General features: G+C 38.4%; 1 protein-coding gene across 1 annotated transcript in view; it reads left to right on the top strand.

The window, feature by feature from the left end:
- LOC149172265 (protein GAMETE CELL DEFECTIVE 1, mitochondrial-like) overlaps nucleotides 1–8,984 on the top strand; it is a 62,408-nt gene extending 53,424 nt beyond the window's left edge. Inside the window, exons 3-4 of the mRNA XM_089424282.1 lie at nucleotides 6,240–6,429; nucleotides 8,246–8,984. Of these exons, the coding sequence (XP_089280408.1) occupies nucleotides 6,240–6,429; nucleotides 8,246–8,461 (406 nt within the window). The 3' untranslated portion in view covers nucleotides 8,462–8,984. The remainder of the gene's footprint in view (nucleotides 1–6,239; nucleotides 6,430–8,245) is intronic.
- The last annotated feature ends 9,371 nt before the right edge of the window (nucleotides 8,985–18,355 follow it).

Here is an 18,355-nt window from a genome sequence, read left to right as displayed (position 1 = left end):
CGTTTTGAACATAACCACATGATCAGTTGTTGAGTATGGATCACCATCAAACATTGGTAGAAAGATTATATGATTCCACTCAATTTTATTTTGGATATCTCAGAATCCATCTAATATCCAATGCTGGGTGTAAATGCTCCCAATCATCCATCGTTTCAGGTATTGCATGCTAACTTTAATGGGGGTCGCTAGGGTGAATTCAAAAAACCTAAAGCAATGCTTGCTTCACCCTACAAGTATTTAACCTTGAATCTCAACAGAGAATAAGGGCTTCGTTTCCCCACTGGAGTCTCTAGAAGAGGATCTATATTGTCTTCAAAGGAATCACTTTTTCAATTATTTGACCGAGGAGGTAAACCTATTGCGGTCTCTGGCAATGATGCCAAAATGTTGCCAGACAATCTAGTAGGGGTCCTAGGAGGGGAACTTATGGGACAACTATTAGACCAATTGAAAACAATGGGACAAAGACCCACTGTCACTTTAGTTAGTATCCCCTACTCTTTACGAAATTTCACCAACGGGACGAGTGCCAATATGGAGGAAATAACTTGTAATGATATGAAGTGATTCCCAAGGCCCATTCAATGAGAGACTCAGTTATGGCTCAATGCTTCAAAAAAAGCTAAAGGCTCTCTAAGAAAGGCCTAGGAGGAAGATCTAGACCTAGGGTTAAAGATATTCAATGATGGTGAGTATGCCTAGGGTCAAGACTTCCAATGTGAAATATGATCTCTTTAGAAGCGTTACAAGATGATTTGCCACTTGAAAGAGGAATTTTGCTCCACTAGAGAGACCTAGAAAGAAGCATATGCGAGACCTAGAGTTTAAGAATGATCGTGGGAGGAGCTCCTCCAATGTGCTCTCTAGGGTCAGGAACAAGGTTGTGGGGGAGTGCGGTGCCCACCCCCCCCCCCCCCCTCCCCTTAAACACGCTCCTGAAGCTTGCTCCCTAAAAAAAATTCGCTCCCTTGATTTTTTCACGGTTTTTTTTTTGCAAACACTTTACAAACACAATTTGTTTTCAAAGAAACAATTTTTTTTGAGTTTGGCAGCGTAATGATCAAGCCTATAGCCTTAGTATTGATATGCAATTCATGATAATGTTAAATTCTTGATAAAAGTGACATTCTCCTTTATCTTTCATTTTCATCCTTATACTTAAAATTTTAACATTACCATGAAATGACTTGGGATGTTTGAAAGTGGTTCCGACCTCATTGGATTTTATATGGAGAAAGTGGAATTTTAGATCTTACTCAAAATCCAATAGACTTGTCAATTTTTTAGGATTTCAAGATTGGGGGAATTGGAATGTTTTCATTTGATTTTGTCATGTACTAGGGTATGGAACTCGTATTTAATCAAGAACACCAATCCCTCTATGTACCTTGATGTTAGTGACATTGGTTGTCAAACTCCTCCATCATGACCCTACTAAAAATGTACCCATCACTCAAACAAATTTTGACTTGAATGCTATATTTTTCTATCTTATGTTAATGTTTAGAGAGTGATATTAATGACAAAGACCCCAAGTTAGACAATGATTTTGATGATATGTAGGTATTTGTTGTAGCATGATTTTTTTGGATGCTAAAGGCCATCTAGAGCCTATTTGTTGATGTATTTTCGGTTTAGAGATGGATTGCACTCGATGCTATTTTTGTTATGTGCACCCCCTTACATGTTATATAAATCAAAACTTGTAACTTGTGGACTTGTGGTTGATGAAGATTGTAGCTACTAGATGATTGATGTTATATTGTTTAATCCATGTTTTTATGGTTTTTATAACTAATTCATATATGCATCAAAATATATAAAAATAGATATTATATAAAATTTGCTCTCAATTCTCTCCTCCCCTAGGAGCTTTTGAAAATGTCGCTCCCCGCTCCCACTCCCCGCTCCCGCTCCCAAGCAACTTTGGTCAAGAATGATCAATTCCTTTGAATTCTATGTGCAAATGACCCTCAATAACACTGCTAACCCAAGACATTCAAGATAGGATTCCAAAGATGCAACTAGGGCTTGAGTTTTCTTGCAAACCAACTGTGGGAATTGCACCAAACTTGGAGAGTCACTAGAGTAGACACCAACAAAGATTCTTATTTAATTACTTTTGCAAGACACTTCCTCTAATGCAATTTACAGGAGGGGCCGAAAATTTTTGGAGAGAAAAAAAGAAGGCTAAGAAGGGGGTGACCACCAATTTGACTTGGATTAGTGCCTTATCCTTGGGCCATGAAGTCTAATGATGATTTGAAATTTTGCCAAAATCGTCTTCAAGGAGGCTAAAAGCGAGGCCCTAGGAACAACTCTTTAACATATACCCATCCAAGCTCTATGGATTTTCATGGAAGAAAATAAATTCTAATCCATTAGGAACATTCATCTACTTGCCATACAATGAATAACATTTTCAATTGCCAATAAAATGACCTTTTACAATGATGTTCAATAAAACCAGGGCAAAAAAGACATTAATTAATTGCAACAATTCCACACATTAGACATTATTCAAGATAGGTCTTCAACAAAATATAACACTTACAAGATGGCAAAAGATATATCCAACCATAGAACAAGAAATAGCCCCAAGATAGAATGAAAATTTCAACTCCCAAATATATCAAAATGCATCAATAGATCTCCAATAGATCTCCAATAGATCTCCATGAAGAACTGCGAAGTTCGTACAAGAGAAAAAATCCAAGAAGTGATGATGGTGCTTTCTCACAAATGAGTCTCATCTATTTATATGATCCTCTAATAGTTCGAATTAGCCTAATAGACCCAACAATAATAAAATAATGTGCAAATAACATGTCCATGATGACAAGCCCACCAAGTAGCTCATCAAGTGATGAAGAAGCCATCCATAAGTGAGCCAAAATGATGAAATGATGGTGTAGAAGGGCTGTTGGAAGGCCGAAATGAGTCCTTAAGGTGCCATAATGAGGGTGAGGCCTCCATGATTGATGAACAAGGGGTTGATCCCTTAATCTATGTTCAAATGATCACATGGTGCTCCAAAGTGGCTTTGCGATACAAGTAATGGTCTCATGGGTCTCATGATGAAAAATAAGCCTATAGATTGCTCTAAGTGAGGGCACGGAAGATGGTGCTTTCCCTTCCAAGTCTCAAGGATTAGACATACCTCCTATGGGCCTCGGATCAACAGCCAAACCATATATATACTGCTAAGTTGGCTGGGGGCACTGTTGGTCCAAGTGCATCATCTTGCATATAACGCGGGGCAATGGACAAGTTGCTGAAGGTGCTAAGGGCGCCCATAAGATGAGGCCATGTTATATCACATGACAGAGTCCCATGGCTCTCAACTCATCCCCTACAAGTGTCAATATGATTCTTTGGTGGACTTGGGCACCAATTAACTTGCTCAACCCATGATGAAACCACCTGCCAATCTTGTATAAGATCCAATGCGTCTCCTCACCTTTAGGTACAATAATTCATTAGTGAATCTAAGTGAATCAAGCTTGTTAGTCTATGGTACAAATGATATTTCATAATTGGTTTTCCTTCCAAATTTGGGGCTTTGAGCATGTAATGGTGTTACCTCCCTAGGTAGGAGTGGTTAACAAACAACCCTATTAGGTGTTCCAAGCTCCTAAAGGGAAATACATGTCCAAGATACATCCTTCAAATGATAGGTATCATGTGGATGATGATGATGATGATGTGGATTGAAACACAAGGGTCTCAAGGCCAAATGCCATGGGCTCAAGGGTGGTAATGATGAGGGATGTCCACATATTTGGGTGTATGAATGTAGCAGGGAGCAATTGTGGAACATGAGTTACCTCGACCTTTGTTTTTCCACCCTTCTTCATTTGCCTTTTGCCTTTTATTGATTGTTTTTTTATTTTACTGCTCGGGGCTCCTGGGGATGAGAGCATGCTGTGTATGATATATCATTGATTACCCCCTTAAGGTGGATCAGTGCATCGCCCACCAGGGGTTGGGACATGCATGCGTTCCTTAATGATGCAAGGCACTCATAGGGGACTCTAGGAACAAGGGTGATGGTCATAATGATAAGGGGTAGAACTCATGTTTGGCTTTTGCCCACGTGTTCATTTTATTTTCATCCCAGCCATATTTTGCATTTTGTGTTATCATTTATTTTTGTATTTGGTTGTGATATGCTTTTATCTTTTTTTTTTTTAAGCTACATCAACCTCCGGGCATCAATCCAGGGCTGGCCCAGATATGTGGACAAGGGGAGGGGGAGTACCAGAGCCATGTGGACCCCTTGGTCACATGGACCTAGAGAAGGAAGATGTTGAAATAGGGCATGTAATGTGTGGAGGAGAGTGACAAATGTGGAACATGAAAACAAGATTGCACTACCAAAATCGGGGTTTCCCAAGTAGTGCCCATCTTGAAGCTATAAGCCAATAGGGAGATCACACGAGACTAGGGTTGAGGATTAACGCCCCCATTTAAGGTGAGGAAACAAGACTATAGTTGAAACCCTTCCTTCTTCCAAGTCACCCAATCATCCATACCCAAGTGTGCTCAAGAAAAACAAGCATAAGCACCCAATTGCACAATAAAAGACATACTTTGAGGATTGGATGGCCCACCTTCAAACATGCGCTCTCGACAAATGGGCATGGGGTCATATGACTAGCTGAGTGAACCGAGATCAACTAGCATGATATCGACTACACTCGTGGTTGTCGGGGCTGCCGGCTGAAGACAAATCTAGGAGGTGTTCTATCATGTATGAGGGTATGGAACTAGCATCTAATCAAGAGCGCCAAGTCCTTTTTGTACCTGGACATTGGTGACATTGATTGTTGAACTCCTCTTTCATGACCCTAGTAAAAATGTACCCATCACTTTGACAAAATCTCGATATGACATGTTAAGTTTTTTCTATCTTATTTTAATGCTTAGAGGGTGATATTGATGATGAAGATTCCAATATACGCAATGATTTTGATGATATGTAAATATTTGTTGTAGCATGATTTTTTTGAACTATAGAGGCCATCTAGAGCCTCTTTGTTGATGTACTTTTTATTGAAAGATGGATTGCTCTCAGTGCTTTTTTGCTTATATGCACCCTTGTTACATAGACGAGAAACTTTGCATATTTGTGTATAATGGTTTGGATTCAAATGGATGCACATGAAAATATAATGAAACTATAACAAATTGTTTGGTTGATCAATTTTTTGGTTTCTTTATTTTTATTTTTATTTTTTTACTTTCCGGTTTCTGGTTTTGGGGTCGACTGGTTCTTTTTCAGTTTTAGCTTTTAAGTCTTTGACTTGTCATTTTTTTTCTATTTTTGAGTTTGCGTAATTTCAATTTACTATTTTAGTCTTCAGACTTTAGTATCCACTATCTTGCTTACTACTAATCAGATTCCAGGATAATGAATGATAAATTTAAATCAATGTGGATTCTATAATGATGAATATAAATCAATGTATACAAAATTTTATTATTTTTATCTCATTGAATAATTTATAATGATGACTATTAATTTTAATCATGTTTATATATATATATATATATATATATATGCCCTGAGGCCCTTGACCTTTCCCCCTCCCCCCAAACTTAGTGGAACATTGTAAAATATATAGAGCAATTTTGTCAATATAAAACAATTTCATCAATATAAAACAGGTCAAAGTACATAAATTATAGAACAATTTCATCAATATAAAACAGGTCAAAGTACATAAATTATGATTCCCTTGATGTTACAGGAACCAAACTTATCTGAGGCAAGATCATAGAGAATCCATTATGTTGTGTTTTATATGGCCAATCAACCGGTGTTTATCTTAGGACAAATCAAAACTGTATAAATCCTACGGTTATTTTAGTTATTTAAATTTTTTACAGCTTTTGATTGGAGTTTTCTGAAATAACTGCATGCAAAGAGATGTAGTTGCGTCAGGAGTGCACATGCTTACAGGGACATCTTTTTTCTCCAGGCTTGCATAGAAATAATTTACAAATTACGCTGGTCAATTAATAGTGTTTGTAATCTCATCACTTGGCCAATAAAATTATTGGTGATATTATTTTCTGTCCCCTTGTATCTTTATTTCCCTGTACTTGGGAGTCTTGGTTGAAGTCCTGGTTTTTTCTTAAAAGAAAAAGTTCAAATAGGACTGCAAACTACAGTTCCACCATGTTACCTGTGTACAAACTCACAAAGTTTTATGTTTCTTTGTGACATGCAGATTATTTAAATCTGCAGATCGCGAATTTCATGTAGCAGAGCTTCCTCTTCGTCCAGATTTCAAAGTTATGCCTGAGGACTGGGATGGCACTGCAAAAGATCCCGATGAAAAGTTGTGGGAGATATCTCAGAGGGAGGACGAAATGCTCTATCAGGAATTTGTGCAGCGTATGAATTTCAACAAAGCACAGGTATTTTCAGTATGACTTTACCGCCAACTATTTTTTTTTTCTGAATATGACTACTTCTATTGACTGTGTAAAACATATATACAAAAAGATTACATAGGGCAAGGTTTAAGATTTCTCAGTCTCTTTGGCCTTGCCCACATTGCAGCACCCGCGAGCTCTATTACATGACACTGATAAACTGTCCATGGCTGGATTGAACAGAAGAAACACATAAACATATTGACACTTGGACACAGACATATAACACTGAACACATACATTGGACATTTGGACAGGAAGGCCGACATATGGAAATTGAGACAAAAATCCAAAAATACCATAGCAACATCATTCTTCATTCGTAGACTGGAGCTGCTCTTTAATTCGGCATCCGAAGTGAAGCGTGTTCTCAGAATCCGAGAGCTGGATGATTTTGTGAGGACTGTCATTTCTGGCAAGTTCCCTTGGACCTGGCCAGGGAGCCGCATGCACCAGGGAATCAGCAACATAATCCAAATTGAAATCTAAGTCCTCCATTTTCTGTTTTCCTTTGCTCAAATCCGGCGGATGAAGGTTTACGGGAACCGAGGGGCCTGCGTCTGGATTCATATGGAGGCCTGGTCTTTCCAGTTTCCTCTCTCCTGCAGTATACGGAACAGACCATCCCATCCCCGGTACAAGCACAGGCTGAACTCCTCCGCTCTCTCCACCCATGGGCAGGCAGGCAATAGGGGATTCATCCCTGCTGTTGTGCTGCTTTTGTTGCTGAGGCTCCAAATCATGTTCAACTTCAATTGTCACAATCAGAGAGGAATTAACATGCGGACAGGGGAGGCGATACCTGAGAATTGGAAGCTCCCTGCGACTGTCTCCCTCAGCTGGGCTACTCTCCCTCTGCCCTCCCACTTCGTCGTTGCTGTCCTGAAACCAACGAGGATGGGAGGTGACCTCAATTGAGGAAGAGGGGGAGTGATGGTCATCTCTCGGCGGAGCGCGTCCCTGAATTCCTCCTCTCCTGCTACCCATTCGCAGCCTGTCTCGCGGCATGCTGTCACCGTCAATGCTCTGGATAGTCGCCCAAATCAACGCTGCTCCCAGTGGCAGGTCCGAATGCGGCCTCCAATCTCGCTCAGGAACCAGAACCAGTCCTGAGGGCTCGTTCCACGAGCGGGCGACCAGTGCCCCTTGCCAGAACGCACTCCTAATTCCTAAATCTTCCTCACAGACCTTACCAACCCAGTGACAAAGCAAATGCATCTGGCGTACCCAATGACCCTGCAAATTCACCTCGCTAACAGCAAGGAATGTCAACCAAACGTTCAACAGAGAACTCACCGTCGTTTTCCCTGTGCTCTCCGCCGTCTCACCTTTGCCAGGTTCCCACCTCGGCTCTGCTTTCACCTTGCGGCGAGCACAGAGGAGGGTCACAGAACCAGACGCGCTTGTAACCTGCAAACCCGCCATACTCTTCCACTTAACCTCCTTCCTCCCTCGCATGCTTACCTGCTTCCCTCGAGCCGAGAGGACTGGCATTAATGCCATCCCCTTGCCAGCCTCCGCCTTATTTACTCCCCTTGAATTTCTTGCAACGTGGTACCGTCCCACCTTGAGGTCTTGACACCCGGCCACGTGATGGCCCGTGCCACTCTTGCTTGTCTTAATCACCCGCATCCGGGTGACTTTACCGCCAACTATTACAACCCTTATTTCTATGGAATGAATTTCAGTGATGTGCAGATATTTCTGGCAAGTATCAATAGCATTCTGATGGTTTTATTTGTATATTTGGAATAACTGTGCATCTGACTTCATTCATGTTTACTTTTTTTCTTTTCAGATTGCTGGTAAGGTTAAATGTCATAAATATAGTCGAAGGAGACCCCCAGAAGGATGGAAGTTCACAATAGAGGAGCTAGGTCCAAAAGGTAAACGTGGAAGAGGTGGTGGGCGGAGGTTTGTTGGTTTACCTGATGGGTCACGAAGACCTCTTAATGATTTGGAAAAGATGTTTTTGAAAAGAGAAACAAATCGGCCTCGACGAAAAATTGTATAACTGATGCTATGATATGCTCAAGTAAGACTTCATCCAATTTCCAGTAGGGTCAGATCTGCATAAGCTAGCAAAGAACCTGTACAGAATGAATGCCGATGGGTATATTTCAGAAACTTTGAATAATCAAATTTTGTTGACCTGTAGAGATGCATTGCTTTTTAATTCTCATCAATGGTGGGCTGTGATAGCGAGATGCACAAATATTTTTCAATAATGTGCTAAACATTAAATATGTTTGGAGATATATGCAGCTGCTTATTTCCAACTCTAGGATTTTAGATTTCCCATTTGACATGGACTCGGGACGCTGCATCGCTATCCCCTTGGCGTGTTGCTCAGATGGAGGTTCCCACAATTTTGGCGTTTGTATTACTGCGAAACTGAAAGGCTGGCCAATAGACAAACCTGAACTTTTAGAGAAAGTGGGTAATAATTCTCTTTGGCTAGATTTCGTATGGATCAGGTTGTGCTGTTTTTAAGAGGTGTTCACCCATTCAAAAACTTAACAATGAACATTCAGACACATTATAGATAGCACAAATCCATTATCTTGTTTTACAGCATCTATGATTGTTAAGTGAATCCTGTCACAGGAGTGGTAATTTCTACAAAGGTGAGGTTAGATAATAAACAAAAAACCAAACATGAGAAGTAGAAAGATCTTCAGATGAATTCGAAGGGTTTTATCAAGCGAGCTTCTTCTGCCAGCTGTTTTCCTTCCATTCATCATCTTATATTACCTATTATCTTCTGCTCTCTGCAGTAACTTTTCATTATCATATATTACCTATTATCTGCTTTCTGACCTTCCGTTCATCATCATTACCTCTGTTGTAGTGAATCGTAGTCAACAAAGTAAAGGGGCATCGATATAACATTTTTAACATTCAGCAGATTGGCAAAAACTATTTTTAAGGATTAACATCCGGCAGATGGACAACACCTATTTGTAAGGATCAAGTTTCAGCAGATAGGCGAAACTATTTTGAAGGGACATAGAGGGCAAATATACAAGGGTTTGTGATTTTGAAAGAATTGGGTATTTTTATACAGGTTACACCATTCGAAATAAGTTACACAGGTGGCATCTACTATTTTCCATGCTATATCTATTCTTTTCATCAATTTGTTAGATTGGGTGATTTATTCTCTTTAACATTTTCTCATTATTTTTTTATCGAATTAATCAAGTAGAATGTTTCATCATGGGAAGACAATTTGTGAAGCATCCCTCTTAATTTTTAACCTTGTTAATGAGCACAGACGAGCTCCACAAGTGGATTAAGAGGATCCATTGTCAAGAATCTAACAATACTATCCGAAAACGTGTTATTTTTTCCATGCCAAAAATGAGTAGGATATGCCACCGGTTTCTTTGTATGGAATAAAAGGGATTGACAATCCTCGTTTGTGGAGGATATTATTTGTCATTCCGTTGGTTTTTTAAATGGAGTTGTTTATAGTGCGACTTTTTGGACTTTCTAGTGCCAGAATCCGACAAGAATTTGAGGTGAAATCTTGATTTGTGGTATTTAAACTTGTTTTTTGACTGTATATATGGATTCAACACCATGAAAAACCCCTAGGGCACTTCGATTGCATAGGGGTTACCCATCAAACTTGTGATTTCAATAAATTCCTGTCAGATTTTGGAGAAATTAGACCAAAAAAACTCACCTGAAAAGCTTCCAAAAAGTCGCACTAAAGACAACTCGTTTTTAAATTGCTCTTAGAAATAATTCACTGTCGCAAAATAAATATTCACAAAAATTGCCGTTTTATTCTATAATATATTTCATCGCACTCTGAAATTTAGAAAAATAAATTGTGAAGTTTGACCAAATCTTTATAGTTGAACATTTAGCATTCATGATTGTTTGTGGACTCTGTACTTCATCAAAGATCAACAAAGGTGTACCTCAAAGTTCTCTGTTATTTTGGAGATAGTATAATGTTTACTGTTTTGGGATAGTGAAAATGTTTAGAGACACATGGAGATAACTCTATCAAAGGTTTAGAGATATGGAGTGACACTATATTATTATTATTATCCAATTTTAAGGTCACGGCCAAGCCAGACACCATATTGGTGTATGAGACCAGTTTGCTTGCGAGACAAGGGACCCAAATTCTGGACTTCATCAAAGATCAACAAAGGTGTACCTTAAAGTTCTCTGTTATTTTGGAGATAGTAGAATGTTTACTGTTTTGGGATAGTGAAAATGTTTAGGACTCATGGAGATAACTCTATCGAAGGTTTAGAGATATGGCGGAGTGACGCTATATTATTATTATTATTATCCAATTTTAAGGTCACGACCTAGCCAGACACCATATTGGTGTATGAGACTAGTTTGTTTGTGGGACAAGGGACCCACCTTCGTGTAGTGATTTCACTGCTAACTCTACGAAGACATACATACTCTACCCCTCTGGTTTTGTACCTGTGACCTCGTAGGAAGAAACACATGCTCTTAACCATTAGGTCCACTAGATAAATTTGGAAAAAGTTATTAATTAAACGATTTTTCAATTCTCATTTTATATCAGTATATACTACCTATTATCTCTTGCTATCCGTTTAACTTGCATAATATTATATTATCTATTATCTATTGGCCACTGTTTCTAACTTTCCGTTTATCAACTTATATTACTTACGCTGTACGTAATTAGTTGTCAACAAAGTAAGAAGCGTCCATAAGTTATATGCAATAATGAGCTGATGGGCAAAAATTAATTGCGCCAAGCGCTGCTCTACAACCCAGTATAGGGTATTATGCAATAATGAGCGGATGGACATAAACTAATTGCGCAGAGGTGCTCTACAGCGTAGTATAGGGTATATGTGTGGGCTTTAGATGTGAGATGTGAACTATTTTTTAAGTTCTTTTATTTTATATTATAATTGTTTTTTATTAATTAAAATACAAACAAATTTTTAGATAAAAAATAATAACATACACATCACATTAAAATATATAATATATAAATAGTACTTATAAATTAACATCTATTTTACCATATAAATTAAAATAATGATTCCATAACCCTCTTTAAATTTAATTAATAAGTGGATAAAAATTTAATATTTACAATATAACAAAATTTTTAATCATGAATATTTTTAGCTTTTAAATAGGTTTTGCCAATACCATAGCTTATCAATACCACATGTCAAAAAACTATAATTTATTTCAAAATCAAAATATTTTATAAATACTGTGTTTTAATTTAATTTTATCACATTTTAAAACTAAATCTAAAAACAAAAACAAAAATGTTATAATTACGTTTGAGGTTTATCTAAAAGCTCCATCCTTAGTGACCAATAAAAATATTCCCATAGGGATTAAAGCTATGTTTTAATAAATTAAAAATGAGAATACTTTTATATGTACATATGTGAAATTTATATAATATAAACAATATTATATTAAAGTTATGTTTTAATAAATTAAAAATGAGAATATTTTCATATATACATGTGAAATTTATATAATATAAACAATATTATACAGAACCAAGATAGATGCATCTTAACCAAGGATCCAAGTGAAGAGAGAAAGCAAAGTGACTAACAATTATAGAGGAAAGATAGTGCATGATTCTTTTAAGTTTTTTATTATTGTATTTTCTGACATGATTGATCCAAAATATAGGTTAAATATTTTACAACTAATTATGCTTTTTTCAATTTAGATACTTTATTAAATACAATATAATGAGATCATATTTAATAGAGAGATTGAGATGGAGGGGGAATGAGACATAGGGGTGGGAGAGATAGGGAGAGAGAGGAGGGGGGAGAGAGGAGGAGAGAGGGAGAGAGGAGACAAGGGAAGAGAGAAAATAGGGGAGGATAGAGATAAAAAAGAAGGAAAAGAGAGCGACAGGGAGACATAAATATGGAGGTGGGAGAACGAGAAGGATAGAGGGATGGAGATAGTGACAGAGTTGGAGGGTGGAGAGAGAGAGAGTGTGTGTGTGATGGAGGTGGTAGAGAAAGGGGGAGAGAGGAAGGAAGAGAGAGAGAGGATAGAGAGATGGAGTTGGAAGGGGAAGAAAGACATATAGAGGGAAAGGTGGAGAGGGAGAGGGAGTGATAAGGGAGAGATGGAGAGACAATGAGGGAGAGAGGACATCAAGAGGGCAGAGAGAGAGGGGGGGAAGAGAGAGAGGGAGAGGAAGAGGGACAGAGGGAGGGAGAGAGAGATAGATAGGGAGAGAGAGATAAAGAAGGAGAGACAGAGGGAGATAGAGATATAGATGGAGGGGGTGAGAGGGAAGAAGAAAGAGACAAAGAGAGGGAGGAAGAGAGATATATATGTAGAGGGAGAGAGAGAGAGAACATGACATGTGTTTAGGGGATGAGATAGAGAGACAAATAAGGAGAGATGGAGGGAGGTATAGGTATAGATGGCAGGGTGAGAGAGGGAAGAAGAGAAAGAGAAAGGAAGGCGAGAGGCAGTCAGAGAGAGACGAGGCAGAGAGGGAAGGGGATAGATAGGAGAGAGGGAACGAGATAAACACATAATGGAAGGTGGAGAGGGAAGAAGAAAGAGAGACACAGACAAATACAAACATAGAAGCTAGATTTAGAAAGTCATGCATATTTTGTTTTTTCACTAAAATAGATGTATTGATTTTAGTGTAGTTGTTGATTTCTAATCCTATTTGATCGCTTGCATTAAATGCATTGATTTTAGTGTAGATGTTGATTTATAATCCTATTTAATCCCTTACACTAAATGCGTTGATTTCAATGTAGATGTTGATTTCTACTCTTATTTGATTGTTTGTACTGAATGCATGGTTTCCGTGTAGATATTAATTTCTAATCCTATTTGATTGCTTGCACCAGATGCATTGATTTCAATATAGATGTCGATTTATAGTCCTATTTAATACCTTACACTAGATGCATTGATTTCAGTGTAGATGTTGATTTCTACTCCTATTTGATTGCTTGCACTAGATGCATTGGTTTCAATGTAGATATTGATTTATAATCCCATTTGATTGCTTGCACTAGATGCATTGGTTTCAATGTAGATGTTGATTTTTACCTATTTTTGATTGCTTGCACTGGATGCATTGGTTTCAATGTAGATATTGATTTCTAATCCTATTTGATCGCTTGCACTAGATGCATTGATTTTAGTGTAGATGTCGATTTTTAATCCTATTTGATCGCTTGCACTAGATACGTTGATTTCAGTGTAGATGTTGATTTCTACTCCTATTTGATTGCTTGCACTGGATACATTAGTTTCAATGTAGATATTGATTTCTAATCCTATTTGATTGCTTGCACTAGATGTATTGATTTCAGTGTAGATGTTGATTTCTAATCCTATTTGATTGTTTGCACTAGATGCATTGATTTCAGTGTAAATGTTGATTTCTGATTTGATGCAACTAGATGTATGATGTACATTAATTTTAAAGTAAATAGATTAATAGTGTGCATTGATTTCAGTGTAAACACATCTCTGCCCTTTCCATCTATATCTTTGTCTCCCATTGTCTCTCCTTCTTTATCTCTATCTCACCCCACAAACATATTATCTCTCTATCTCACCCACAAACATATACACTCTCTCCATATCTATCTATCTATCTATCTCCCATCCTCCGTCCCCTTTCCCTTCCCCCCTCTCTCCTCCCATTCCCTCTCTCTCTAACACTTCTCTCACCATCTCATCTCTCTCTCCCTCCTTGTTTTTTCCTTTCTCCTCTTTCCTCCTCCCTTTCATCTATATCTCTATCTCCCCATGTCTATCCTTCTCACCCCCAAAACATACACTCTCTGTGTAAGCACATAAAAATTATTCATGACGTGCATTGACTTTTGTGTTACAATAATTCAACCATAAATACAATACTTGAATTTTCATCCTAGATGAAATGTTCACTTACCCAAATGTTTGATTCTTGAAGTTGTAAACTATTTGTAATTGGCTACATTCTTATTATTCCCATTTTCCATAATTGAACATTGTTAATCACTTTGCATTCAAACACAATAATAGAAAATACTACCATTGAAAATTATTTGGGGTTTAACACTCTACAAATCACAATGATTGACTTTGAAGAAAACTACTATTAATATTGGAGAACAACAGAGACAAGGTATGATGTTTACTACAGTAGCTCGAGTTAAATATTTGAATGGTCTATGATTTCAATTGCCCTTTTCATATGATTGATATGAGAAAATGGAAAAACTAATAGGTGTGACAATAAGAAAAATAGAAGAAAATAGTTTCAGATTGATTGCAATGAAGATTTTTTGTAATTGATTATATTCTTATTATTCACATTTTATATCATTCAACATTGTTACATTGTCACTTTGCACTCAAAAGTTTTATTTCATCATTCAAGTTACTAACAGTTTCTCTCATCTCAACAAACTGAGGTAACTAAGCAAATTTAAAATTAAATTGATCAAATTAATGTTAGACATATTTAGCATATTTAAAATGATCAAAATAATTAGATGTTCAACAAATTTTGTATGTGCGCACACGACTCAAACCAACCTAAATTCATCTTAACCCCAGATCGATCAAGCACCGAGAGGGATCAAATCTCTCGAGGTGCAAACATTTTCTCAAGTTTGACACTAAAAAAGGTTTGCACCAAGAGAAATTTGATCCCTCTCAGCGCTTGATAGATTTGGAGTTAAGATGAATCTAGGCTGGTTTAAAATGATGCATCAATATGTAATAATCTACGGGTAAAAAGTAGTAAGTAAAGTCAGTAGATGTATAAAAACTAATTTAAATGTGTAATTGTAGATGGGCAAATACTCTTTTTATGGTACATAAAGTGGAGGGACCCTGATTTTGATAGGGCTGGTTTTGTTCTAAGTTTTATACTGTCTCCCAATATTATTTGGGGGGGTAATATGCATTTCATCATTGTCAGATTAGGTGATTTAATTTCTCGTTTAATGCTCTTTTGTTTTTCTTATCCGGAAGGTAATTTGTGAGGCATGGCTATTAATTTTTGAAGTCGTTAATTGGATTGACTGAGTTCCATTGGTGCGTTTATTTTAAAAAAATGCATTATCAAGAAGCTCAAAATGTTTGAGCAATGAGGGATAATTATCATTTGATATGGTCACAGTCTGACTAAGTTCCATTGGTGCGATTATTTTAAAAAATGCATTATCAAGAAGCTCAAAATGTTTGATCAGTTAGGGATAATTATCATTTGATATGGTCATAATTGAACATAGATGATTAGACGTGGTAGTGTTCACTTGAGTGTTATATTGGGTGTGTTTACGTGGTAATTTATTTTGGTGATAGTCTCGAGTTGGAATGTCACTGTCATGTTAGTGAATGCAAAAGCACGATGAAGTTGTGAAAATTTTATCACTCCAGCAACTGATTTACTTTTACTACGTATTTCACCATAAGTTATTCGTGAAATTACTTCAACAAACATTAAAATAAATACTGCTACAGTTATCACACCGTAATACAAAAACAAACATATGCACAAGAATCAAAACATTGACACAGTTATTTTGGACTAATGTCCCCGGAAAAACCCAATGTGGGAAAACCGATGCAGCAAGGGAGGATTTTATTATTCAACAATTTTCTAGTACAACAGGGTGCCAAACTAGCTTACCCACTGATAGACAAATTCTCCATCACTTCTACTGAACCTGATGTAGGCCCTACCGACCTTTGTGTTAGCCTGAAACCCTTTGCGTCAGCCTTCTGAGGCTCTGCGTAGCTTCTCTGGCCTTTTGCGTCACTCCTGCAGCCTCCGCATGGATGATGCAGACCTTGCTGGCTCTGCACAGTCTCTGCTGCCTCTGCATGACTTCCTCTAGCCCTTGCGTCTGCCTCTTCTGCCTTTGCGCTGATCTCCCGTCTCTCTGTTCCATACTTGCTGCCTCCTGACTGCTCTCCAGACCCCTGGTTCAATTTTTCAGCTAACCTCGCTCCAGAAATTGAACTGACTGGTCTTATACTTTTCTTGTTAACAAATCAACGACTGAGATTAAGTCCCTAATCAATTGCTAAGATTAGATCTGACTTGATCCATGTCTTTTGGACCATTCTAACACAGTTTCATATTAATACACATTAATATTTTATTTTCCTTAAGTTTAGACTTAGAGACTCCATTAAAAATATTAATTATTTTAATATCTCCTGAACTGCTTAGAATCTGCCCAAACCCTTTCTCGGTATTGGAGATCTCATGTGCCCCAACCTCTCCACCAAATTTCGTGGCTAGAGCACATCCGATGCTATCCCAAATCAACACTCCCTCTTAGCGAGGACTGTGCTCTAGTAATACTCATCACTGAGTATCACCCTGATCATTCGGCATCGGTCCCTGTGCTGGTGTTAAGCCTCCTTGCCCAACACCTTCTACACTGCTGCACCCTGTACTGCTGCCCATGACTCTGCTACTGCCACTGTTGCATCTCTACGACAACTCCCTCTACATCCGTGTTGCTTCTGGTCCTTTCTCCCAACACTGCATCCACACTGCAACTCCCTCTGCATCTGTGCCGCTGCAGGTCCTTTCTCCCAAAACTGCATCTGCACTGCAACTCCCTCTTCATTCATGCTTCTAACACACTACTTCTGAAAGGGGTTCTTTACCATCCCCATCTTTTCCCTGAAGTAGTCAAATTTTGACTTTCCAAGGGCCTTGGTGAGGATATCTACCACTTGTTCTCCTATGCGAGTGTAGCTCAATTGTACAGCTCCTCGTTGGACATAGTCTATGACAAAGTGACACCGGATATCAATATACTTCGACCTATCATGAAATACTAGATTCTTAGAGAGTTTGATGCAACTCTGATTATCACACATGGTCCTGGTCGCCTCCATGTTTCTTCTGAATAGGCTCACCAGCAATTTTCGAAGCCATATGGCCTCACACGAAGTTGTGCTTGCTGCCATATATTCTGCCTCAGATGAACTTAGAGCCACGAACTTCTATTTTCTACTGCACCAGGAGGTCATTCCTGATCCAATGTTGAAACAGTACCAAGAGGTACTTTTTCGATTCACTGAACTTCCTGCCCAATCTGCATCAGTAAATCCACTCAACCTGATATCCTTCCCCTTGGTGTATAAGAGCCCATAATCAAATGTTCCCTGTAAATACCTGAGAACATGTTTGGCTACTGCCCAATGTGCCCCCTTTAGTTCCACCATGCACTGACTGAGGGTGTTGACAACGTAGCAAATATCTGGCCTGGTATTGACCAGATGCATCAGGGACCCTATGAGCTGTCGGTATAGGGTGGGATCGACATCCTTGTCTTCTAATGCATCAATCTTCTTCCAGTTGGTGATCATTGGCATAGCCATAGGTCTACAGTCTCCCATCCTAAACCTTTTCAGGATCTCTATAGCATACCTCCCTTGCCCAAGGAAGATATCTCCTTTCTGTTGCTAAACTTCCAACCCTAGGAAGTAGTGCATTCGTCCCTGATCCTTCATATCAAACTCTGTGGCTAGATTCTTCTTTCAGTCCTCAATGAGTCTGGATGATCCTGATAGAAAGAGATAATCCACATATAATACTAAGATAAGTGGCTCGTTCTCTACGACCAGATAGTAGAGATTTGAATCCGCGTCACTTTTGACAAACCCCATCTTCTGCAAGTAGCCATCTATTCGACCATACCACGCTCTCGGTGCCTGCTTCAGCCCATACAAGTCTTTCTTTAGTTTGCATACATGAGACTTCTTTTCATGAGTTTCAAAGCCCTCTCGTTGTTCAATGTATACCTCTTCTTCTATTACCCCGTTTAGAAACGCCGTCTTGACATCCCTCTGATGGATCTCCCATCCCATTTGTGCTGTAAGAGATATCACGATCTTAATAGATGTATAC

Source organism: Pinus tabuliformis, chromosome 4_2 (assembly GCF_031772625.1).
Source record: "Pinus tabuliformis cultivar Carrire ecotype Pingquan chromosome 4_2, CPIR1, whole genome shotgun sequence".
Taxonomy (NCBI): Eukaryota; Viridiplantae; Streptophyta; class Pinopsida; order Pinales; family Pinaceae; genus Pinus; species Pinus tabuliformis.
This window is presented reverse-complemented; position numbering and strand designations above follow the sequence as displayed.